The 24,475-nt window shown below is 42.7% G+C and overlaps 4 protein-coding genes, 1 long non-coding RNA gene and 1 other non-coding gene across 7 annotated transcripts; 3 read left to right on the top strand and 3 right to left on the bottom strand.

The window, feature by feature from the left end:
• The first annotated feature begins 684 nt into the window (after positions 1–684).
• On the top strand, positions 685–4,729 carry LOC102705500 (U2 small nuclear ribonucleoprotein A'). The gene is made up of 8 exons (XM_006647043.3): positions 685–980; positions 1,091–1,131; positions 2,087–2,216; positions 2,318–2,523; positions 3,281–3,454; positions 3,686–3,736; positions 3,830–3,994; positions 4,102–4,729. Exons 1-8 carry the CDS (start codon positions 899–901, stop codon positions 4,105–4,107), a joined length of 855 nt encoding a protein of 284 aa, XP_006647106.1. The 5' UTR covers positions 685–898; the 3' UTR covers positions 4,108–4,729.
• Positions 4,730–7,465: 2,736 nt separating this feature from the next.
• Positions 7,466–8,654, top strand: LOC102714894. Its single transcript, XM_015833668.2, has 2 exons — positions 7,466–8,158; positions 8,240–8,654. Exons 1-2 carry the CDS (start codon positions 7,802–7,804, stop codon positions 8,255–8,257), a joined length of 375 nt encoding a protein of 124 aa, XP_015689154.1. The 5' UTR covers positions 7,466–7,801; the 3' UTR covers positions 8,258–8,654.
• Positions 8,655–8,793: 139 nt separating this feature from the next.
• LOC102714621 (protein HIGH CHLOROPHYLL FLUORESCENCE PHENOTYPE 173, chloroplastic) lies at positions 8,794–14,494 on the bottom strand. Its single transcript, XM_040521266.1, has 17 exons — positions 14,316–14,494; positions 13,576–13,791; positions 13,323–13,484; positions 13,138–13,188; positions 11,909–12,043; positions 11,797–11,820; positions 11,526–11,637; positions 11,108–11,233; positions 10,964–11,013; positions 10,663–10,821; positions 10,493–10,588; positions 10,305–10,420; positions 10,087–10,210; positions 9,902–10,015; positions 9,721–9,801; positions 9,416–9,611; positions 8,794–9,197 (listed from the first exon to the last, which is right to left on the bottom strand). Exons 1-16 carry the CDS (start codon positions 14,364–14,366, stop codon positions 9,465–9,467), a joined length of 1,764 nt encoding a protein of 587 aa, XP_040377200.1. The 5' UTR covers positions 14,367–14,494; the 3' UTR covers positions 8,794–9,197; positions 9,416–9,464.
• Positions 13,915–13,986, bottom strand: TRNAQ-CUG. The gene has a single exon. It is a non-coding gene; the product is annotated as a tRNA-Gln (tRNA).
• A 1,056-nt stretch (positions 14,495–15,550) lies between the features above and the next one.
• LOC107303484 lies at positions 15,551–20,099 on the top strand. 2 transcript variants are annotated; one of them, XR_005811184.1, is made up of 4 exons: positions 15,551–18,028; positions 18,249–18,782; positions 19,280–19,511; positions 19,579–20,099. It is a non-coding gene; the product is annotated as an uncharacterized LOC107303484 (long non-coding RNA). The 2 variants fall into 2 exon arrangements; XR_005811183.1 differs by having other exon boundaries at positions 15,552–18,028; positions 19,591–20,099.
• A 918-nt stretch (positions 20,100–21,017) lies between these two features.
• LOC102704946 (U-box domain-containing protein 4) lies at positions 21,018–23,993 on the bottom strand. Its single transcript, XM_015833040.2, has one exon. The coding sequence runs from the start codon at positions 23,563–23,565 to the stop codon at positions 21,376–21,378; it is 2,190 nt and encodes a 729-aa protein (XP_015688526.2). The 5' UTR covers positions 23,566–23,993; the 3' UTR covers positions 21,018–21,375.
• Positions 23,994–24,475: the final 482 nt, after the last annotated feature.

Here is a 24,475-nt window from a genome sequence, read left to right as displayed (position 1 = left end):
ATCATTTAAAATAATAGGCTTACATTGGGTGTATCTTTTCTAAATAACCAAACAATTGAGATTCAATTCCTATACTCACTCAATCGTTTCGTTTATGCTTACTAAGCTAAAATTTAAAATATAAGTTTAGAGTTAATTTTATGTTTTTATCCTAAATTATTTTATAATATTTGCTTTTGAATCGCTATGGAAAGACATATAAAAATTTTGCTTATAAATTATTTTTTAATTGCTAATAAATTATAGGGATAAACATAAACATGAGTGAAATGATGCTTATAATAATTATTAGGAGAGTTAGGTTGCGATTGTTTGGCAAGTAACACTACAAATTTTTTCTCAGCTTTTATGCACACGGTTGTTGAAGTATTAAACAATGTGTGTTATTTTAAAAATTATATAGAAATTCATCTTTCTAAAGTAAATTTTCAACTTCAAAATAGTTAATTTTATCATTCATACTATTAAATAACTATCACATAAATCAGATAATCTTCCTTTGATTCAGCTGAAAAAAGAACACAACCATAATCCATTTTAATTTATTTTCCCACTTTTCAGACTACCCCTTTCCAATTTCTTTAATTCTATACCCGGCTAAAATCCTCCTTCCCCGCAATTCAGAGAAACTAGGAGGGTGTCAAAATAAAATGCCGCCTCAAAAGCCCTACCCTTGAACCCCTCCCCACCCCGCCTCACATCTGCTTGCCGCCGCCGCCGCCGCCGCCTCCTCGCAATCCCGGCCGAGCATGCGGCTGCCCTCCCCTCGCCGCCTCCCCGCTTGCTAGGGCTCCTGCTGCTCGTTCCTTCTTATCGCTAGGGCTCGACCTCCCTCGCGCGGAGTGACCCCGCGGCTCCGTGACCCAAAGCTGTTGCCGGCTGCCCTCCCGGCCGCGCCATGGTGAGGCTCACCGCCGACCTGATATGGAAGAGCCCGCACTTCTTCAACTCCGTCAAGGACCGCGAGCTCGACATCCGAGGTTGGCGCGTGCGCACTTCCCTCTGCTCACTAGATCTAGGGTTTTCCGGCCTTCTCTGTTTTTATCGTCGGAAATTTAATGGGTCTGTTGGGTGTTCTCCGCGGCGGCAGGTAACAAGATCCCCGTCATCGAGAATCTGGGCGCCACCGAGGTGAGCTCCACCGGCTCCAGCCGTAGCCTTCATTTGGCTGCATCATTGTCTGATTTGAAGTAGTATGATTGTTTCCTGTATTGGTGGGAGAAAATCTTACTCTTGAATATAGCGTATGAGAGATTAGTAGATGTAGGGTTGCCCTAGCCCTAGGTAGTGATGCAAGAAATGTAGTACTACTTGATATTAAGTTCTTAGCATCATGTGTTAATAACGTCGTAATTTGAAGTTCTTTGCATAATAAGCATACAAAATTTGGGGTATTAAATTTTATCTCTCCATGCCTAGCGTCTTCCTCTTTTTTTCTGGCATTTTGTTGAGGTTCTGCATGTTTCTTTTCTGTGGAGGTTTAGAGGAAATAAATCCCACACTAGTCAGGTAGATTTTTCTTGAGAAAATCTACGAAATGTCATTGACAAACATCTAATTCTAAGAAATACCATCGTACAAACGACATTGTCTAAGAAATGCTATCACTGTTAGGGTTTCGTCAGCCGTCCTCCGTTAAGTGCTATAAGATGAATAGTGTACTTAATCGCGCGAGATGGACGGAACCCTAACGGCAATGAAATTTCTTAGACAAAGTTGTTTGCACGTTAGCATTTCATAAAACTCGCACTCGTCGATGTCATTTCTTAGACATAGGCATTTGCCCATGGCATTTTTTAGATTTTCTCATTTTTTTATTGCTGAAAGACCTATATTATAGTTTACAATGTGCCCATGTAATTTGTAAGAGTTAGTATGCTACAGGCATACTTTCTGTTGTTATGAGTGATACTCTGTGTTTTCCTTTGTCATCTCAATCACTTGATCGTTAAATAGCAACTAGTATGGTCAATTTTATATCATTTGAACTCCACAAATAAAAAACTTCTTTGACTCAGTTTTTGTTTTAATATTTTCATTCTCTAGCGTGTTTAACCCTTCTGTTTATTCCTTTGTTTTCAAACAGGACCAATTTGACACAATTGACTTGTCAGACAATGAAATTGTCAAGCTTGAGAACTTCCCATACTTGAATCGTCTTGGCACTCTGTTAGTCAATAATAACAGAATCACACGTATCAATCCCAATCTTGGTGGTAAGCTTTATATTGTTAGGATGTGTTTATCGTTTTTATAATTTTGGTTCACAACTTACCTGTTTCTTCCATTTACCTTCGGTTTCTCCCATGTCATGTAGAGTTCTTGCCAAAGATGCACACATTGGTGCTTACAAACAATCGTCTTACAAATCTTGCGGAGATTGATCCCCTTGCATCTCTTCCAAAGCTGCAATTTCTTAGCTTACTTGATAATACCGTAACCAAGCAGCCAGACTACCGGTTGTATGTGATCCATAAACTGAAGCATTTGCGTCTGCTGGATTTCAAGAAAGTGAAACAACAGGTTAGCAATGATGAGGTTCTTTAGCTTGTTAACATGTTTCCATATGAAATTTGCTAATAATTTGGTCTTAGGTCTGTTCTCTTCAGGATTTTTTTGTTTGTAAACATTCGGTTCTCATTGTTTTATTTTTAGTTGATTTTCTTAGTACTTTGATTTGATCTTTAGAGGTAGTTACTACTTCCTAGCACTGAGCACCCTTTATTTTGCATTTTTTTAATAATGCCGTTTAGCTTCTATGTGTACTTCACTTATTCCCTCATTTTTAAATGTTCAATGGATCCAGAAAATAAATCTTGTGATATTTTGCATGTGTTGACATACACTCATTAAGATTGCAAGTTTCACTTATGCAAGTATATTATATATGATTAGTTCAAAGGGGTTAAAAATTAAACAACATTGCAAGCCTCTGTAGTTTATGTCATTGTACACGTATTTTATCACAAAAGCACTTTGAAAGATATGGATCTATGCAGAAAATGCGTTGCTGCTTGATTAGTTTATTTATTCCCCACAGGTTGTTCATTCATTTCCTTTGGAATAACTACCAAAATGATTTTGGAATGGACTACAGAAGTGCTGGCAGCAAAAAGGGCAAAAGAATGACTCTTTAACTTTGTATACCAATGAATTAGATTCATGAATGCCATGGAATGCCTATTGGTTTATTTGTTTTTTTTTAATTTTAATATTATCTACTGTACATGAGCTTTGTGTCAATTTCTGAAGTTATGTGTGAGATCTTTTGTTTTTGCAGGAGAGAATTGCGGCAGCACAAAAGTTCCATTCAAAGGAGGCAGAGGAAGAGGCAAAGAAGGTACCTGCCAAAACTTTTACTCCAGGACAAGTGGTTGATGTTCAAGATACCACAAGGGAGGAGCAGGGTCCAAAAGTAGTCGCACCCACACCTGAGCAAATCACAGCTATCAAGGTACTATTGCAAGCTGTGCAAAATAGCTATTATTTTGCTACTTCAGAAAGAAAAAACGATTTGTGCTATGCTTCTGCCTTCTACTGGCTTAGATAATTCTAAGTTCAAATTGTGTGTAGTTAGTGTGGCATTTGGAATTCCTAGCTATGAGTATGGCTATCTGTTGATGTCAATTGTGGTATGGTACATCTAGCTGCAAAATTCAAGGTTTAACAATTGTTCCAATTGCAGGCTGCTATTGTGAATTCTCAGACACTTGAGGAGGTTGTGAGGCTTGAAAAGGTAGCATGTCCTGTCATTTATCTCCTGTGCTTTGTATAGTTTGGAGCAGCTAACTATGGACTAACATTTATTTTTCATTGTTGTGATGATCAGGCACTGAGCACTGGCATAGTTCCTGCTGAATTTGCAATTCCCAAGCCAGATGCTAATATGGCTGAAACTTCAGAGGAAACTGACAAGATGGAGACAGATGGTCAGAACCAAGAGAACGGGGCTGATGAGCAGAAGCAAAATGAAGAAAGCACCCCAATTGAAGAGGTAATGATAATATTTGTCGTGTAGTTTTGATTTCGTTTCATATGGCACCGTTTCATATGGCACCATTTAATTGCTTCCCTTTATGACTTTTGTGTTATTTTTCACAGGATTGAAGGCATGTGCACACAGTGATATAATCTGGCACCACAGTTGGTGTTAGCTTGCAGGTTTTTGTGGGGGCAAAGCCACGCCGCGACACTTGATCTCTTGCTAGCATAGTACCAGTATTTCTGTATCTTGTGAATGCTAACAACAAATTTTTTCAGAAGATGGAACTATTTTCCTGTGTTTAGGAGACAATCTTGGGGTATTTTACACCTTATAGTACTGCTAGATTTCTTGATGTTGTAGCCTGTAGACGCTGTTACATACCTTGGATGTTGGCGAAACTTCGTTCATGTGGTGCATGCGAGATGTCAACCTTTTTTTTTCTTCTGGAGTTCCCCCTTATTCCTCTTTAGGCCTTGCTCGGTTATTCTCTAAGAGGGAGGGATCGGAGAGGATTGAGGAGGAATAATTCTATACCATAATAGGTGTGGAATAAATCTCTTTATAATCTTCCTGAATCCTCCCGTAATAAGGATTAACCGAAATTGCGGAGTATTGAGGGAGGTGTTGTTTTAATGCATGGCACCATTTCCAAAATTTCCCCGTTATGCAATTTCCTAAGCTGGAGATGAACCTGTTTCTCCATATCCAATTATCCATTTCAGTGAAAAATCTGGAATTGCGGTCTGTTCAGATGTTGATATCAGCTGGCTATACTACGTGTCATGCATCAAAGCATCAAAATTATTACATCTGTTCTTTCTGCTCTTAGATTCATTTATGTGCTAATGAATCTAGACACATATAAAATATATGCATTGATATATAGATGAATTTAGACACACCCATGGAGTCTTATATGAAAGAAAATATTATAATATGAAATAGAATATAATATTATAATATGGAACGGAAGATTACTTTTAAGGAACCTATCTTGCTACACCAATGTGATCAGGTTCTAGGTGGGCTTGATGTAGCCATTTCAACCAGAGATTAGTATAATCACACGGTGCCCAACTTTTTCTACATCAGTTTGGATTCGACGTCTCTAGCTACTCAGCGTTGCCGATCTGAATCAGTAACATATGTGGATCGGAAAAAATTGGTAGGTCCCTTACCTACTGGCAGTTCATCTGTTCATGTCTTCAGGATGCCCACAGAATAGTAGAACATCATCATATTATTCTCATGAATGTACTTTGCTTTTCTTGGACTTTCTTCTACCTAATCTAATTAAGCCCACTTCAACAAACTGAAGTCACAGTCCATATATAATTATAATTAATTTCATAATGGCACAGAGGGTTCATTTCTCCAATTACCGTACTCCTTGAGTTCCATCCATCAATCGATTCTCTCGAGACTTGCATGGAGTTTCATGCTTCACCAGCTGTCTCCCTGGACTATTACAATTAATATATAGCTGCCTATTATCGAATTTGATATTTCCTACCATAATAAATATGAATATAAGGATTTAACGTTTCCTATTACAATTAATCTTGACAAATGCACCATGTTCAATGTTCAAATTCGTTGTATTAGGAAATATTGAATCTAGTACTACATAGCTATATTTTAGGATTCTGAGAGTGAGATACATTGAGTTCGATATACACCAAACAGTTGTGTTTTCTAAGACCCATTTATCCAAATTCTACTATGAAATATCAAATCCAGTACAAGTTAGCTACGTTTTGAAACTTTGATTTTGATATACATCAAGCAGTTGTCTTCTAACCTCGTGGCAGCATCTTTATGCCCCGTGCCAAACTGTGGTGGATTACTCGAGCTAGAGGCCGTTTTTTTGTGCATCTCATGGTCCATGCCCTGTTGGTACGGCCACATTGCTTGCATGCACGGGTGCACACTGCACATCATCCAATCCATCCATCCATCCCTATGCGTACGTACCAACCCAGATTCAGAGATCTCACTCCATCCAGTATCTCAATCTCATCGATCTCGCTCTTCACAGCGATGCATCACATGAAGCATATGCATATGGAAAGCACAGGAGGAAAGGGTCCATCATGGTATGGCTGCCTAGCTAATTAAACACATTCGTGAGCAAGAAGACCCTGTGCCTGGCTGTCTGAAAGGTGGGAGTTAACAGGCATGCAAGTGCAACTAGCATCATCAACTTTTAATTAAGTGTATATTATAATTAAACATGTGAAGAGCTGGATGGCCTAACCAAATGCATGCCCTAATGATGCTGCCAGGAATAGTGGGGAAAAGAAAATTGAATTACTTCAAGGTCATGGAAGTGATTGTTGGACGATATATTTATAAATAAAAAATATGAATAATTTTTTTTATGTACGTGTTCTTAGTGATCTAAAAGCAAAGACTAAAAAATAAACTTCAACGAAGAATCTTTAAAATCAAATCTAAATTTAAGGTTAAAAATTCAAATTTTAGTTTATAACCATAAACGTAAGCAAAAAGATGATGACGCATGTTTCTATATAAACCCTCGTCAAAACAAGAACTCAACTATTAAGAGTTATACTCATATCCTTTCTTTTGTCCCACGAGATACCAATACATCGAGGTACTAATATCTCTAATCGTGCTATCCACACCACGAATAAGCTAGTACCTCGAGGTACCATGCAATCGTGACCGTTTGATCTATCATCACCAATAGTCGGGATTTTAGTATTAACTTGATCGTGAGGTGGATAGCACGAGTAAGAATTTTAGTACCTCACGGTACTAGTACCTCGTGGTACAAAAAGAAGGATGAGATTAAAGCTCCAGCTATAAAGTTAAATGTTTTAGATACTCCCTCCATCTCAGATTAGTTTTCATTTTAACAAATTTCGCACCAAACAAAAGGATATTGTAAATTACGTTATACCCCATTCGTCTCCAGAAAACATCATAACTCTAATTAACTTGTGTGCACGGTTGCATTGATGAATGCTAGAAATGGAAGATCACCTCTAAAAATACTTTGGAATGTGAGAATGACAGGCATTTTAATTAAAAAAAATTGAATGCTAGAGTGACAAGTAATCTGAAACGGAGATATGTCACTTGTCATTACGTAGAAACCTCTCGTCTCATAGCTGAATATCCTTGCTTTGCACGGATAAAAGAAAGCATATTATACCATCATATCAAATAAAAGAAAAATACAACTTTTATGAAAGGTTTTATCCATCCTTTTGCTATAAGAAATATTCACCTTAATTTGAATTTGATTTTATATATAGCTAGCTATACATTTAAATTTGATTGTTCTTAATATTAAGAAGCATAAGGGGTAATTTTACAAAACTTAGATACGATTTGGTGGATCAGTAGATTCACTGTACACACCATTACCTTCTTTTGAAAGAGTATAGGTAGGATTTTTTTTCTGGTGTCACACAGTGCTTCCTCAAATCATCACAAAAGGAGAGGGATCCAAACCAGGTCCATTCCATTTCACCCCCTCTAACCACATCTCCACCTGCAGCAAAGCCAGCATGAGATTCTTTCTGCTTTCTCACTCCCATCCCCACAAGTAAACACACACACACAAACACAAAGAAACACACATGCATATGTTGATCTTGCCAGCTTGCCCTGCAACCAAGCAACACACACACACACACACACAAACAGCTCACCTGCTGTGCTGCCTCCCTCTTCTTGCCAATCCATGCATCGTCTCCCAACGCTGCACACCAATCCTCTCCTCCCCTCCTGAGTCCCCAGCCATGGAGCATCGTCGCCATCCGTCTTCTTCTTTGCTTCCTTCTCATGCATTCCGTCTGCCTTGATCAGACTCATCAGAGCAATGCCACTGCCATGTCGACGTGCCACTCGTCGCCGTCGCTCCTGGACCTCGTGAGCCTCCCGCCTTCTCCTCCTCCTCCTCCGGGACCGCGAGCTCCGTCGCCGTCGGCTTCTTCGTCCTCCTCGTCGCCGGGCGGCGGCGGCGCCGGGATGGTGCAGGTGGTGCCGCTGGACGTCAACGAGGAGCTCCTGGGGAAGTTCCGGGACACCAGCGAGTTCGGCTTCGAGTATGAGAAGAGCGGCCTCTGGTCGCCGCTGGTGGCGCGGCCGGAGGCCCTCGCGCTCGCCGGCACACGCCGCCGCCGGAGCTGGAGGAGGAAGGTTTGCAACTACGCAGAATGTGCAACAAGTTTTCTTCTAGCTTAGCTGACAGCACTGACAGTTCTTGCTTTTCTGACGCAGGTGTTCTGCTGCTGGTGACGTTCCGACATGGATGCAGCATGGGAGCTTTTGAGCCACTCATGGATGACTCTGAGGAGTTTTGGGAGTTTTTCATGTAATTATGGGAATATTTGATTTGATGTGTAATTGGAATTTAGTAATTAATTTGACACTGCGTTTTTCATTTTGTTTTATCTTGGATTCTTGGCTTTGTACCTAGGAGCATGTAGAGAAATATTCAAAATGAGAAATGACTTGTGTGTAGTAGTGTAATCTAGTGGTGTGTTCACTGATTTTTCAGTTTGGTCAAAAACCTGATACGTGTGCAAAATACATATATAGGTGCTTGTTTTAACTATTTATTTATGTTTGCTGATATGGATGTATATACTCAGTTTCATATTCATTACCCATTCTCTCTTTTGAGGGCCTTCATGTCGCTATTTGTCTGTCTTGTGTTTTACAATAAAATATGATGTTGTGCAGAAATAGGATGTGCATATGAAAAGGTACATTTTTCTAGTAAATTAACCAATAGGGGCAAATTAAAAAATAAATACAGAATATTAGAGAACTGGAACTGTAAACTTCTCTTCTCTTGGTATGATAATTTGGCTGCATTCCTGGGCCTTCCCGGCAAAAATGAAAGAAAGAAGATAATTTGGTTGCATTTACAAAATGGTCGATCTATATTCTAATGATGCTATCTACAACACAGGATTTAGTGGAAAGAAAACATAATATACATAATCTGCTCTGAAAGAACTCCAGAACCTTGGGCTCTTGATCTACAATCATATTTCATCTGAAGGTGTATGCAAATTGTTGTACAGACGCAGAAGATTAAATATAACACAAACCCCAGAAGATATAGTTGTTTGTGGCCCATGATTCATATGGCTACTTTACGCTATCAAACGCAACTTTTCCTTCACATGCTTCGCAAAGTGCATCCCATTTGGTATCTTGGTTACCATGGCTGCAAAGACAAGTGTAGCACATATGCTCAAATACTGCAACTATTGGTGGTTTATAAATAAATCTAACTTGCAGATTTATGTAATTGTGTTCATGTTCAAGATGCACTACTGGTTCTTGGTAAAGTTTATTGAAGCACCTGTCATGAAGTTGAATTATGAAATTCAACATTATAATGTCATACATCTTCTAACTGGTTAAGGCACAGTGGAAAATTACCATGTCAGGATTTGTCAAAGCAGTTGGCGTTCTCCATTTAACATATTCTTCAGACCTGAGCAGGTGTTCCTTCTAGTGCCTCTTTACCTGTTATGCCAGCTTTGAGCTCTTTGAAATATACTTCATAGTCTTTCTCAGGAGGAGGATTTGAAGGATCAACCGCGAATGGTTCACTGAATGGAACAGTGCTCTTGACCTAACCAAAAAGAAGTCCAGCAGTTAGCTTTAAAAATGAAATAGCGTGCCATATAATTTCCTCTTCTCCTGCAAATGAGTATGTCTTGCAAATGAGTCAGAATTTTAACCTCAAAATTCTTATCTACTGCATTTGGACTTGCCAGAGCTGCAACACAAATTCGGGCTACTTCTTCCCTTGATATCTTTCCCTGGAGAAAATACAGGAATTTTATGAATTCAATGCTTTGTTTGATTTTGCATACGAAGAAGACTCATGGCATCTCATGATGGCAACGTGCCGATGCATACTGTGATATTATCTCCCTGTTCAAATATGAGATCAGCTCCAGCTGGTTCCTCTGTTAGAGCACATGGCCGCACAATAGTGTAAGGAATACCACTTTCCCGAATTAAATCCTCACCCTGGAAGGACAGAAAACAAGCATTTAGACATGATATGAAGCTATAAGTACAAATATTATAAAGGTGCATGCCTTCAACTTGTAAGTTAGAATGGAGCCCAGCTCTTTGTTCAAGCGGACAGCAGGAGGTTGTTTACTTAAGTCTAGACCTGGTCTCTCAGGTCTTGTAACTCCTGCAGAACTAACATGGACAAACCTGCAAGGAGAATATAAGCAATTTAAATTAGTGTTGATACAGTGCTCACTTGTTCTGATGATGTCATACACTAAAACTACTACAAAGAACAAACCTTGGAGTCATTGGTTCGTTTATGCATGCTCTAATACTTGAAAAAGGGAGCTCAAATGGACCTTCTGTAAATGTTGGGTTGAGCTTTCCGTCATACTCAAACTTGCTAAACATGAGCTACAGAATTATCACAACAATCTTAGGTTCAGTGATTCCTTAAAATTTACACAATACATGAACAAGATGTACCTGTAGTGAAGTAACATTGCTTGCATCAAAGGGTGGAGCATCAGGCATAGTACGGGCACGGAATACAGGATTCAGTGAAGAGAAAGGTATTTTAACCTGATCCATGAATAAAAAACATAGTTGTAAGTCACAGAAACAGAGGTACATATTTGTACAACAATACTACATACACTTTGCCATTCTCCCTTGTTTGTGTTAAAGCTTGCAATGTAGCCAACAGTATCCCATTCAAAGCTAGTGCGCACAATAAGTTTATACCGCCTCCCATCACCCTTAACACGTAGCTCAATTCCGTCATATGCTGACAGATCCTCGGGTACTGTAAAATTCTGCAATCAGAGTAACATATTACAATGATAATTACTGAAGTGGTACAGTTAGGACAAAGAAACAGAATATGCATCAACACACACACACACAAAATAGCAGCAACTTGTTTTATTTTGTGGTAAAATACATGTAAATAAGTACCTTTGTCCTTATACTAGTGAAGCCACCGTTATTTGAAGTACAGACAGTACCTAGAATACATCGCAGAGTGCCTCTTAGACTAGATGTTGTCCATAGAATTGCGACATCACATCTACAAGGAGTCAAGAAAAAGTAACAAAATACCTTTGAACAATCCGGTTGGTCCACCAGTTTCACTTCCTGTTGGTTGGATTTGGAATGTGCTTTCACTAACACCTCCCATCACAACATCATCAAGTGCTCCCCAAACAAGCTTTTCAGATAAGTTGTCTACATTAAAATGAGCAACACGTTGTGATAAGGAATATAAGATTGTATACTGAAAGAAAACCAAAATGCACATTTAGTAATGGAAAAATAAATTTATTACATGATTCAATTGCAAATAGTTCACTATTTTGTCATTTTGACAAAAAAAAACTGTTATGGTCAATGATCACCATAATTAGTCAAAACTAGGTTTCCCACAGATTTTACACAAAAGTTTTTGGGTGCTATGGAGGTCCCTAACGAATATGAATTGAATGAATATTTGATCTTTTGTATTGAAAGAAAGATTTACCTGTGCCCCCAAATAGCAGTTTCCCTTCAGTCAATCCAACACTGTTCTTTACAGCGTTAATCAGATTTTGCATTCCAATGTATTCGACCATCTCAGGTGAAGGTCCCTTGATCTGATAGGCATAACAAAATAATATAATGAACTAGCTTTGGAACAAGAAAAAGTGCAAACTAATGAACAATTTCCATGTTATTGATTGAAATTTGGGAATAAGGATGTCATTCATCCAATGATACTTGTTATACAAGAGAAAATGTATTGATGTAGCTACCTCAGGTTCAAAAAACTTGATGCCCTGCATGAACATGAGACAAAATGTAAGGCCATAGGGTGGATGGTAGAGTATGGAAACATTGGTAGCATATGATGGAGCATATGCATACTTGTTTATACTTCTGCCTATCTGGAGTATCGCCTTCCTTTGGGCCTACTATGACTGAAACTGCATTTACCACTTTCTTGATCCCTTTGAAATACTTGGGATCAAGTGTATTTTCTTTTGTGACATCTCCTATGATCTGAAACAAAATAGAAATGGCGACAACATAATTTCAGTAGTTCTTTCCTGAAATGTGTGGTAATGATGCAATCAATAACCGCATAAACCGTCCTAACTAGCAACAGATAGGAAGATTATATTCAGCATTTCAGTATAGCATAGCATATACATGGTCGTTTAAAAAATGCATAGAATTTTTTGTTGATGTAAATATGTTATATTTTCAGGGACCTATTGGCAAACATGTGAGAGCAAAAGATAGTATGTGCAGTGTGCGTTCTGGAAGAAGGCAACACAATGAAATTTTCCGAACTGTTGTAGTAGATGCAGTGCTCACAGAAGGGCGGCGCTGCTGGGCTTTGTGCTGGCGAGCAGGTGCAGCAAGAGAGGTCACCACACCCTCAAGAAAGGGGGCAGAGCAGATGTCAGTGAGGCTATAGCTCCTGTTTGCTCATCTCAGCTCAAGCTACAGAAGATCCCTGCCTCCTCATGCACGCGGCAAATAAATATGTTTGCATTGCCGTTGCAGGGGAAGGTTTGTGGGTGAAAGGTTTGTCAGAACTTTGGGTGTTGAGAAATGAGACCATGGTAGTCCATTGTGACAAGAAGTTTGCTATCAACATTTCAAGCAATCCAATTCAACGTGATCTTATAAAGTGTTTAGTTTGTTTTTATCAAGGAGAAAATTGATAGCGGGTATGATTGATATTTTTTCCCATCTTAAGGGGGAATGCTGATTTACATATATTGTATTGTCTGTCAGGGCCCTATTAGCAAATATGTGAAAATATAATATAGGCGTGTGCGTGCTGGAAGAAGGCAATACTATGAAATTTCCCAAACTGTTCTAGAATTTTCATTTGATCATCTCAGTCACAACCAGAAGGTTACCTTTCAAAAAACGACTAGAAAGTTGCGAAAATGTAAGAGTCACGCTTATGTCAGGCAATCATATATATGGCTGGAAAGCATTGGACAATGCATAGAGGTCTGCCAATCCTCAGTAGCCATCATAGTTGTAATTTAATGGTGTTTGCTTTGAAAGACCTATTTGATTGAAACTAAACCACATGGTGTAACATGGACCAAAATTCAGCTAACTAAATGGCTTACCAAGTCTACATCCGGCCCCAACATGCTCCTTGCCTTCTCTTCATTTCTAGCCTGAATTGAAATGTGAGTGTGACATCAATGTTACGTGTAGAACAACCTCGCAAAAAAGAGACAGAAACGGGACTATCCATGTAGCAAATGAACTCAAAGAAGGCAGAACCAGACAAGATTGACAAGCAGTATACCAATACTCGAACAGGTAGTCCCTTCTTCCGTAGGATATCAACCACTCTTCGCCCAACACCACCAGTAGCTCCGGTGACCAGCACCACATCAGAAGTTTCCATTTTCTTCGTCGCTTCACTGGGACCAGAGCCTGTGAAACTGCTAATAATGGACTCTACAATCTACAGATTGAACAGACAAACATGGGCCAAATGTGAAATAACTGTAATGAGAAGAGATAAAGTAAGAAAACTCTGAATTCAGTGATTAAACCTTGAGAGGATTTGGTGGCCCGTTGAAGAAATACAGTGTCCTGACAAATCTGCCGATGTCCCAAGATTGCTGGCCTGCAAAAGCTATCACCTCTCTCCGGGACAGCCGCGACGACGCACGGCGAGCTGGGCTGTATGTGATCGGACAAAACTGCCTTGAACCGTGCAAGATCGCCCTGTGATTCCTTCCTGTTGAGCAGCTAGCAGCAAATCCCCCCTGCAGGTAAAAACAAACAAACAAACAAAAAAAAGGAAAATCTTAGCAATTCATTGCAAGATTTCATGGAGCACATATAAATTCAGCAAGGGTAAGCAATTCATAATAAAAATGAGAAAAAAAAGGTCCCACCGAGATTTGAACTCGGGTTACTGGATTCAGAGTCCAATGTCCTAACCGCTAGACCATGGGACCTGTGCTTGGCAAATAAGTCCAGATATACTATCAAATAAATAGTTCTCTTCAGAGCAATCCCTGAGCAGTTCGAATCCCTAACACGAACTAGCGAATTCGCATCGACGTTTCCGGCATCATCGACCACGGGCGCACTGAATGATTTGCGCGCAAACATCCAGCAGCGAGATGATTGATCTTGCCCTAAGCCACTAGGACCAACAATGGCGGCTGCAAAGAGCTCTATCGGAATACCAAAAAAAAAAAACGCCCCATTCCTGCAGATTTTCACCGCTGTCGGCCGAGAGGACGACGCGGCGGGCCGGCGGAGGAGACGCCGTCGTACTCACCCGGGGGTTGGCGAGAACCGGAGAGGAAGACGAGGCGGCGCAGCAGCTCATCTTCCTTCCTCCTCCTCCTCCCCTTCCCGGACGGCGCCGACGAGGAGGCCCGCCTCGTTGCCGCCTCGCGCGGCTGCGGCGGCGGCGATGGACTCGAGCTCGATGATGGCGCGGGAGGAGTGGGAGAGGGGTGGAGTGGAGGGAAGAGGACACCACGGCCACACAAAACTCTTCGACGCCTCGCGCGCCCACGTGGCGGCCGCAGCACGCGGCCACGTGCGCTTCGAGATTCGTGCGCGCGGCGCTGCTCGTGGAAATCTTCTCTTCTCTTTCTTCCTCTTCCGCTCCTCCTCCTTCCTCGCCGCCGCGCGCTCGCCATGCGCGCCGGCGATTCCCGGAAGCGGAGGTCGGACGCGGTAAGGTATGCCTCTGCTTCCTGGGTTGGGCGCGGCGCATCGGATGGTTCCTCGGCTTTGGTTGGTACCGCTAGGCGGCCTCGGCCTCGGACTCTCCGTCGGCGGCGGGTGAGCACACGGATGGGGTCACAGCCATCCCAGCGTCCTGTTCGACGAAATGCGTGGCTGACTAGCATGGCACGGTGCGATCTCTACACTCTACGCACGTTTCATTTCATCTTCGACTCTTCGTAGTAGTGCCTTTTAAGGAATCAAGAAATGACATATCTGTATATTTCATTCACACATTGAAGGTGTTACTACATTACATGATTACTCACATCTTGTGAGGGACAAATTTACAGGAGATGCAAACTGGCACACACACTGCACACGATATATAGTTGGCAACTAAACTGTAGCAAGTATTGGGTTTTCCTAGTTAAGGCATTTCATCGTGCTGACACTGGCGATGGGGACAAAGGGGATGAAGCGTCAAAAATATCATCTTTACCGGTTGTGTCATAGCCTGCAGATGTTTCCGTGTCAATTGCGCCTTCCAAGACCTTCACAACCTGTGACATGGCTGGTCGTTTGCTGCACTCACGCTGCAAGCACCAGACCGCTAGCTTGATCACTTCTATCATCTCTTCCCCATGTAGTTGGATATCTTCACTCTGATTGTCCAATATATCTAGAACTTGGCCGACCTTGATCTTCTCTTGAAGTAGATTAATCAGATTACTGCTTGCTTCAGGCTGATTGTTATCAAGGTTTTTCCTTCCGCTCACGATTTCTAACACAACAACACCAAAGCTGTAAATATCAGCCTTCTCAGTAATTGTTGATGACAACCATTCTGGAGCTAGGTATCCCCTTGTTCCTCTGATTTTAGTCATGACATGGCTTTCATCCCTATCGATCAGCTTTGCAAGACCAAAATCGGATATCTTTGCATTGAATTTGTCATCAAGGAGGATATTTCCAGGCTTGATATCAAGGTGAGCAATCTTCTGTCGGCATTCTTCATGAAGATAGGCCAAGCCTTTTGCAATATCCAGTATAATTCGGTATCGAGTTGCCCAACTGAGTGAACCACTTGGGTTCTTTCTGAAGATCCATTTATCTAGAGACCCATTGCTCATATGCTCGTAAACAAGTAGCCTGTGAAACTTGTCAGAGCAGTATCCTATCAATCTAACAAGATTGATGTGATGGATGCTTCCAATGGTGATGACTTCAGCCATGAATTCTTCCTCTCCATGTCCAAAATCACGCAAGCATTTGACCGCAATTTTGACATTTCCAAGTTTTCCCTCATACACTGGCCCAAATCCTCCCTGTCCCAGCTTTTTGCTAAAGTTATCAGTCGCTTCTCTCAGCTGTTTGTAGGAGAATCGTGTTGGCATGCCAGCCAGTCCCTTGAATGGGTCTTCATCTTCCATCTTCTTTTTCACTATTTTTCTGATGATGAGAATGATTATGCAGATAACTGCAACAATAATAGGAGCACCAACATGGTAAGCTGTTGGATTTAACTTTTTCCTTCTTGGTGGTGGAGGTAACCTTTGCACCTTGATGTATGCAGACAAATTATATCCATCTACTTCAGGTTTGTAATTCATGAGTGATAAAACCTTTGGCATTAGATAGCAAGAACCGTTGGAGACACTATGATACTCGAAAAAGACTGCTTTGCATGAACAGGCCTTCAAGCAAGCATCTTTGCAGCTATATTCGTCAGTAATCCAATTTTTTCCTAAATTGAAGTATGTGACATTTGGGAGGGGAAGAAGCTGTTGATATTGGATCAAGTCACAAGACAGAGGAATTGCCAAAGAGCACCCCATGTCAGGTTGCCGGTTGTCCAACTGATGAAAAAATTGATCTTCATCCCCAAAATTTTGAGTTGGGCAACTGCATTGTCCTTCAGAACAGATACCATATTCTCCACAAACTGTGGGATACGCACAATCATCAAGATCCACATGCAAAACATCAGCCTGAGGTTTCCACATAATACCATCCCATCTATGAACTCTCAAGTGTCCATCATTCTCAAGGCTCATGAACTGGGCTGAAGATGGCCATGGTAGTGATATATCGAATAGCTTGATGTCGGTGTTGTTGAAACTAACGAATGCTGAGAGGCTACCTTTTAAGAAGGAAATGTAAGTCGTGTTGTTCTTTGCTCCATCAGAGGATATGTTTATCTTTTGGTGAACTATGGCGCCAGTGATATTAAATCTTCTTTGGTAATAAAGCTGTGGTGGATCTGATTCAATGAAAGCATACAGACCTTTGCCCAGCACAGTGAGGTAGAACTGACCTTTAGTCCAGTTTGTCGCCAAGGAATCTGAAGTAAGCCTCTTCCCTTGCCTCAGTGACTGCCCAATGAGGAGCGTATCAGTTGGGTGCTCAAATGATTCCCAAACTGTCTTCCCCATTATGTCGAAGAGAACCATATTCCCGGTCTCATCAAGATTCATACCGACAACATGGCTGTCAGATGTGTTCGTTGACCAGACCAGAGAACCATCAAAATCTCGCAGTATGAGATTGCCATCCTTGGTGAACTGGAGTGATGCATTGTCCTTCACTAGACGGGACCTGTTGGCGGTCCACATGATCCGTGGCGTGGACGAGGTATTGAAGGCAGGGTTGCTCGGATCACCAATGGACAACGAGAAGATGGCAAAGAGAAATGCATTGCAGGGAGTGGTGCAGATGAAACCACAGGCAAAGAATGGACTATACCATGCAGGGTTCGGCCTAACAAGAATGGCTCTGATCTTGGAACCATCTGGGTATGTTGCACTGTAGGGAATGGTGGCGTTGTTGTTCGTCCAGAGAGAAGGAAGGTTGGCAATGGGGCTGGGATAATCAAAGGACCAAGCATGGGAGAATGGAATGAGTAGCAAGAAGAGAAGTAGGAGCAAGCTTTCAGCCCAATGCATGGCTGCTCTGTGAGTTCTTGGATGGGACATGGGGTATCTTGCAGATTATGTGATCTTCTGTTTGAGACGAAAGGTTTCAGAGACTCAGAGAGACAAGGAGTTTGGAGCATGTTTTGGTAGGCAACATCGTACAATGACAGGCGCTCGTGTATCAGGTTAAAAAATTGAACAAATAGATGAGTGGAGAGTTAGTGGTTCTCAAGTCCCATTATGCTAATATGATCTGCACAGGAAACAATTTGCCGACGGCTGTTGATATCCACTGCCACCTTGATAATGTACTTCAGTGCTATGCGAATTGCGGAGCAGTCAATCATGTAGCTTCTCATGCCTCCTCTTGCTAAAATACTAGGAGTGTATTATAGCCAAGGTAATTTCTGCAAACCATGCTGCCATTTGAGCTGAGTACTTACTGTGCATATGTGGTCTGTCACTTATTGGTGCAGAAACTGGTGTCCTGGAATTAGCAGATATTTGGTTTGTTAGTATAGATTTATCCTGATTATTGGAAGGTAGTCATGTAGAGCACTTGTTATTAACGGCCAATAGTAGTCATGCAGAGCACTCACGCAACTGTGCTGTCTGTGCAGGTTCAACTTTCTCACCGACATCAGCAACCTGCAACCTGATGAATTCTGCAGGCACGGTTGTTCTACCCGTTGACATATTTGATAACCTGAATACTGGGGTTTGCAAAACATATTAAATTGGTACTTGTGTATTTTAACAAGAAACTGGGTCGGTGGCTACTTACCACAAGCAATGCCATTTGGCCATCATTCCTCTCTTTCTTCAATCTTCACTCTAGAATTTATTTTATGGGAACTTCATGAAACTTTTGAGTTTTAGTTAGGCCTTGATGGAAAAAAAGGAGTCATTGTTCGCACACCTTTGACCTGGAAGCTCATACTGCCGGCGGATTGACTGGCTTGGTTTGATAGACTGGGATTCGATTAGTTTTTTTTTTTTGGTACTCTATGATGTGAACAACTGAAAAATACAATCTCTTTTGTCACTGTAGTATTGGCTGGTTAGCGTCATGACTATTTCTACATAGTACCATCCAGATCATTATGACTTGATGAAGACTTCTACAGGAGCACTACAACCTTTTGCATATGAAGGTAAGAGTAAACACGCATCTGATGTTACCCAGGTACTTGACAGTTTTGTGCCTAATATTTTAATGTTATTGTTTGTCATGAGAATGTGGAACGCACACGGATTAATGTTTTAACGCATATTTTTGTCCAGGCGTCGATGAACGTATTGAATCGGTTGCACCTGCGTTCAGTGTCTGATTGCATTATCAGCTTACTTTTTCTTTTTCCAAAAAAAAAAAAATTGTGTACGGCACTTTAGTATATGTTTTTTCTTATACGTTGGCTTGGGAAACTACGTTTCTGGTCCGTTTCAGGCCCATTTCGAACGGAATAAATTTACATGATTTAGTACAATTCAAGTCTCACATGAACATCAATTTCTGCGTTCAAAGCATGACCAGTGTCTACAACTGCAATGTCACATTTTGTTGATCTTTCGACTCAACTGTAGGACATGTCAAGAAGGCACTTTCTCACGCCATTGATATGTGGTTTTCCTCATTTTTCTTTTTCTACAGGTAAATTTCCATGTTAGCGACGTGAGCTCAAGGGAAGCCACAGACCCGGCGCCGAGAGCGAACGATGCTGATAGGCTGATACGTATCTCCAGTTTGCCAGATCGAGCTGCTTCAGCACATCAACCTCATGGAACAGCACACAGGCCCAGCTCACAAAACCCAAACTGAAACAACAATGGAGAGACCATCATATCATATCATCCACATGATCTCGATCCAATCTGCACGCAAGGTACCTTCTGAAAATTTTTGCCTTGTCATCACCAGCCAATTTTGCTGTTAAAGTAATAATTCTCCAGGTTTCTGAACAGGGCAAAACCTGGGCGTGCAAGTGTGAAAATGTGCTGCGCCGTGAAAAGGATTTCGGCGACGGTCTGCTTCGTCAAGCAGAAGAGTTGAGAATGGACACACGTTTTGGGTTTGAAAAATCATGGCTACCGACTCTGGAAGCTGACGAAATGGGGGAGGATAATTAAAACAAGTACGAAAACGTGATCATGGTGTAAATTTGTACAGGAATATTTTGTTAGGTAGACACCTGAGAAGATATTTCATGCACAAAAATGTCAAGAGAGGTGATGAGGGCCGACGGGGAGATGATGCTAGGAAAATTCAGATGATCAAGAAGGTGCAGCCAGGAGTCGGTTCCATATAACAGAAAGATTCTCTGCACCTGCTGTGCACCTAGCTGTTAACTTCGATTGTTGTCTTTGTTCCAGATTGTAGCCAACTGAACTAAAAGATTCACATATATATCAGCAGAGGCTGTGTTCTTTGGTAGATGAAAGATAAAATATTATATGATTTTTTGATAGCAGATGAATCCCTCCATGTTTTTTTATATGACACCATTGATTTTTATGTTTATGTTTGACAGTTCATCTTATTCAAAAAAATTATCTAAATATGTAAAATTATAAGTCATATAAAAATAATATGGAGGGAGTATAAAATTGAAAATCCACACTCCAAAGGTGAGATGATATACATTAACTTTAAAAGTATAATGTTTAGCATTTCAAAAAACGTGCACGCAAAAGCTGAAAAATAATGTGAGTACGGAAAGAACGCAACCATGCAAATGAGATAAACATGATTATACTAAAGATTGGCAGCTTTGCCAAGAACTATCAAGCAATCGCAAAGTCACTAATTAAGATTTATTCTTCTCAAAAAGTCATCAGTCTTGGCATCATGACTTGATCCACCTCTATGATTGTTGCGGCTTGCAGCCAGGTTTGTACACCCTAGTTCAAATGGAAGCAGGGAAATTTCCATCAGGGAGCGTGGTATTCCACACGACTTCTTCTGAAGAACACCCACAGCTCGGTGAGTGGAAACCAGGTTCCATGTGAAACCATTTTTTCTGATACCAATCAGCTGACTGCCGCCGGCGCACCTTGTTTCCATTGAGCTGCTGTATTCCAGATCATCATCTTTACTCGTTAGTGTTTTCTGGTCTTCAATGGATTGATGGTCCCCCTCCTCTTCAGTTGTGTGATCAACTTTGTCCTTTTAGTAGAAAATTTTCTCAACAAAGTATATAGGTTTGTCCTAAAGTAACACATATTTACATCACTCATTTCCTCAAGTACTTTCATACTGGAAGATTTCTGTCTGTCTGGGGTCTGTGTTGAGACTTGATAGTGCAATTCTTCGGAAACAAACTTAATTTAGGTTTGCTTTTTTGTAAATGTGAAGTTTATGTTCTATTTTATTGCAATCCCGTTGGTGATATATATCATTTCTTTCCACCGTTGCCTCAGTATAAGCTTACTAGTTGACTGAACAGTTTACAGAAAACAGCATACAGATTTGGTGCTTTTCAAAAAAAATAAAAATGAAACAAAACCGAACAATGTCCAAGCTTGCAAGGAGGAAACATCAAGCTGGAACTCTAATTGCACATCTATATGTCTGCACACTTATCCACATTTCACACACATAAACATATAGGAACATCTGATATATTTCGAGTATTAAATCCTTTGGATTAAATTTTGTATACCTTCATTTGAGCATGAAATGAAAGAATTTTGGGGACAAAACTCACCAAATGTAACCATTATCCATAATCCAGGGCAGAAACCTTTCACCTAGGGCACTGGCACTGATATCGAAATTGGGTTTGGCAATTCTCCACTGCCAAAGCTCGCAGCACGCCTTAATGTGTTGTTCCCCACCAATGAATGATCAACAACTGTCAATGTGCTCCCTAGTGCCATTGCTGATGGCATTTGGCTTCTCTGGCACATCTTGATAATTAGGCTTGCTTTCTTCTTGGCGCGCTTTGTTCCATTGAGCGTGATGGTTTGTATTACTGTGTTCAACCCTGGAATCCTTTCTACTCTTTGCACCAATGCAGAGCCACCCCGGCGACATATCTCATATAAAGCCGACACTGCGTTTTCCTTACCTTTTGGAGTTCCACGCCTCATTAATCCAACCAGGCTAGTGATCACAGTTTCAGAGCTCCCAACAAGATGTACAATAGAAGGTTGCTTCATCAGCAGGGCCAAAGCACCAGCAGCTTCCTCCGACACAGTGTCGTTCCTCAGTGACTGAATTAAGGCTACAACTGCACATGACTCAAGCATCCGAGCTGAGCTTTCTGGATGTGTTGAGAGATTGAAGAGTGCCATCACTGCATCCTTCTTCCCCCTTGCCGTCCCTTTGGTCAGCATGCTGGCTAGCTCCTCAACAGCAGAAGGTTCATTCATGATCAGTTTTTTGTAATCATGGACCACCGATAGACTAAACAGAGTGGCTGCAGCATTCTCCTTTGCCTCTGTAGTCCATCCATTCTGTAAAACCCTGACAATAAGCCGCAAGCTGCCTTCCTGTTCCATAATCCGTCCCTTGTTTGGCTCAAAGATTGACAAATTTAGCAGCGCTGTCACAGCATTCTCTTGTGCCATCCAATCATTCGACAAGAGCAACCTGCATAGCAGCGGAATCGCACCCAAGTCAGCGATGAATGCCCGGTTTTGCTTCCCGGTCTTTGCCAGCAACCGAATTTCCTTAGCGGCGACTGCCTTAGCATTTTCTGACCCATCCTCCAGCATCCTGACCAAAATCCTAGCTGTGGCCTTGTTTGCCTCTATCGCAGCCCGGCTACTGCAAGATGCAGCAACACATTCCGCCATCCCCTCATTGCTCTCCGGCGAATCGTACTGCAAACCATACACCCCACACCACTGTGAAATCAAGCTGCGGAGAGCACGGTTCGGCACAAGCCGGTGATCTGCAAGGGTTTGGCCGGAGTTGGGGCAGGTGGAATGACCTTCCTCGATCCACTGTATGATCGACGGCCGGTCATATGTCTGCCCGGTGGACGCCACCACAGGGTCACGCATCAAATCGAGAGAAATTGGGCATGAGAACTCCTTTGGCACCGAGAAGGAGGTGTCATCGCCGCCGCCGCCGCCAAACGAGAGCAGCCGCTGCCTGTTGCCCGCCAACGGCCAATCCCGGAGAGCCCTCGTGTTGCCAGGGTTGAACAGGGCGAATAGGCAGTACCGGAGCAAGGCGACGACGCTGCCGACGAGAGGGAGGTCGGTGTCCTCTTCTTGGCTCAAGATTTGCTCTTCCAGGTAATCGATTTCTGCGCGGCAAGAGGCGGCTGAGGAGATGCCCATGTCGGCGAGGAGCGATTGGAGCGCGGGGTGGTCAGGTGACTGGCCGAGCTCGAATTGGCGGAGGGCGGCGAGGAGGCGGTCCCGGAGCGCCGCCTCGTCGGGGTCGTGATACTGGGCAGGCGCGCGCCTGCGGCAGTTTGCGCGGAGGAGCCCTAGCAGGCCGGCCGCGTCGTGCGAGAGGCCGAGAGAGGCCGCGGGGAGGACGTCGAGGACGACGGCGAGCTCGGCGTCGAGGTCCCGGAAGGAGGCGGCGAGGTGGGGGCACCGTAGCAGCGCCCACGCGCGGCCGGCGGAGGCGACGTAGGAGACGAGCAGCTCGGCGCGGAAGAGCACGACGTAGAGCTCGCGGAAGCAGAGGTTGGCCGCGTCGGAGAATCCGCCGAGAGACCCCCGCGCGTCGAGGAGCACGGAGTCGAGGATCGCCGCCAGCAGCGCGAGCCGCCGCGCGAGCGCGTCGACGTTCCGCCGCTGCGACGGCGGCCTCGCCCCCGCCACCACCCCGGCGGCCAGCGACGCCACCGCGCCGAGCAGCGTGGCCCCCGCTAGCCCCGTCGGCGCGAAGAACGCCCCCGCCAGCGGCAGCCTCCTCCGCCGCGGCGTGGGCATCCTCCGCAGCAGGAACTCCACCGGCGACGATGCCGCCGCCATGCCCCCTCCCACCAAAGAACCAATCAACCAACCAACCAATCCCTCCTCCCCCTCCTGGATTTCTTGCACCGCCCCCCTTTGACGAGGGCGGGCGGATTAGGTGAACCGTTCGGTGCGGACCTCAGACGAATCCGAGACAGAGAGAGAGGCCGCGGAAACGGTCGCCCCCCCTCCCCCCCTCCCTCGCGCAGCAACTGCTCCGCCCCGCGTGACGTCGAGGCGCGCGGTGGTGGAGGAGAAGGAAGAGGCGGCGGGAGCGGGGAAGAGGAGGAGTTCTAGAGGAAGAGGAGGAGGAAGAAGGGGAATGGTGCGGGAGCGGCTGACATGTCAAAGCTTTCTTTTTTTCTTTTTTTCTTTCTCGCTGGCTTCGGTTTCCGTCTCGGCTTTCTCCTCGTCGGGATCCACGGTTTTGTTTGGTTTTTCTGCGGTTTTTTTTGGGTTTTCTTTTTCTTTGGCTCCGGCGCGGCGCGGAGTGTGGGGAAATGCTACGCGCACTGGTGGGGGCACACTTGCTTTCGGGAGAGGCGTCACTGATGGGATGGGCCCACCCTGTAGACAGAGATGCCCAACCTGTCGGAGTAAAAGGTTCATATGCTATATTACATTTTGGCATTTTTCATTTCTCTCTACGTGACTAGTATCCTCTTTGGTCAAAGATAAATACTCTCTTCTGTCAAAATATTTATCGTTTAAGATAAAGTTTAGTTAAATTTCTAAATTTGATCATTGACAATTTTTTAAATGCTCGGTTTAAACACCATACAAATAATATGTATATATTTTTCTCGAAAATACTATCAAACATCATAACGTATTATATTTTGTAAATATATTTGTCCACAAAATTGTTTATCAAAAATTCAGAAATTAAATTAATTTATCGTAAACGACAAGTATTATTTCCTATTAG

Source organism: Oryza brachyantha, chromosome 2 (assembly GCF_000231095.2).
Source record: "Oryza brachyantha chromosome 2, ObraRS2, whole genome shotgun sequence".
In the NCBI taxonomy this organism is placed as follows: Eukaryota; Viridiplantae; Streptophyta; class Magnoliopsida; order Poales; family Poaceae; genus Oryza; species Oryza brachyantha.
Note: the sequence above shows the minus strand (reverse complement) of the source record. Positions and strands in the feature narration are given on the sequence as shown.

What these genes read in the sequence shown, in the direction of transcription:
- LOC102714894 (XM_015833668.2), top strand. Translation starts at nt 7,802, where the DNA reads ATGCATTCCGTCTGCCTTGATCAGACTCATCAGAGCAATGCCACTGCC.
- LOC102704946 (XM_015833040.2), bottom strand. Translation starts at nt 23,565, where the DNA reads ATGGCGGCGGCATCGTCGCCGGTGGAGTTCCTGCTGCGGAGGATGCCC.
- LOC102705500 (XM_006647043.3), top strand. Translation starts at nt 899, where the DNA reads ATGGTGAGGCTCACCGCCGACCTGATATGGAAGAGCCCGCACTTCTTC. An exon ending in CCGCGAGCTCGACATCCGAG is followed by an intron (nt 981 to 1,090) that starts GTTGGCGCGTGC and finishes CCGCGGCGGCAG; the next exon opens with GTAACAAGATCCCCGTCATC. An exon ending in AGGTTGTGAGGCTTGAAAAG is followed by an intron (nt 3,737 to 3,829) that starts GTAGCATGTCCT and finishes TGTGATGATCAG; the next exon opens with GCACTGAGCACTGGCATAGT.
- LOC102714621 (XM_040521266.1), bottom strand. Translation starts at nt 14,366, where the DNA reads ATGAGCTGCTGCGCCGCCTCGTCTTCCTCTCCGGTTCTCGCCAACCCC. An exon ending in GACTACCTGTTCGAGTATTG is followed by an intron (nt 13,189 to 13,322) that starts GTATACTGCTTG and finishes ATTTCAATTCAG; the next exon opens with GCTAGAAATGAAGAGAAGGC. An exon ending in AACGAACCAATGACTCCAAG is followed by an intron (nt 10,211 to 10,304) that starts GTTTGTTCTTTG and finishes TTCTCCTTGCAG; the next exon opens with GTTTGTCCATGTTAGTTCTG.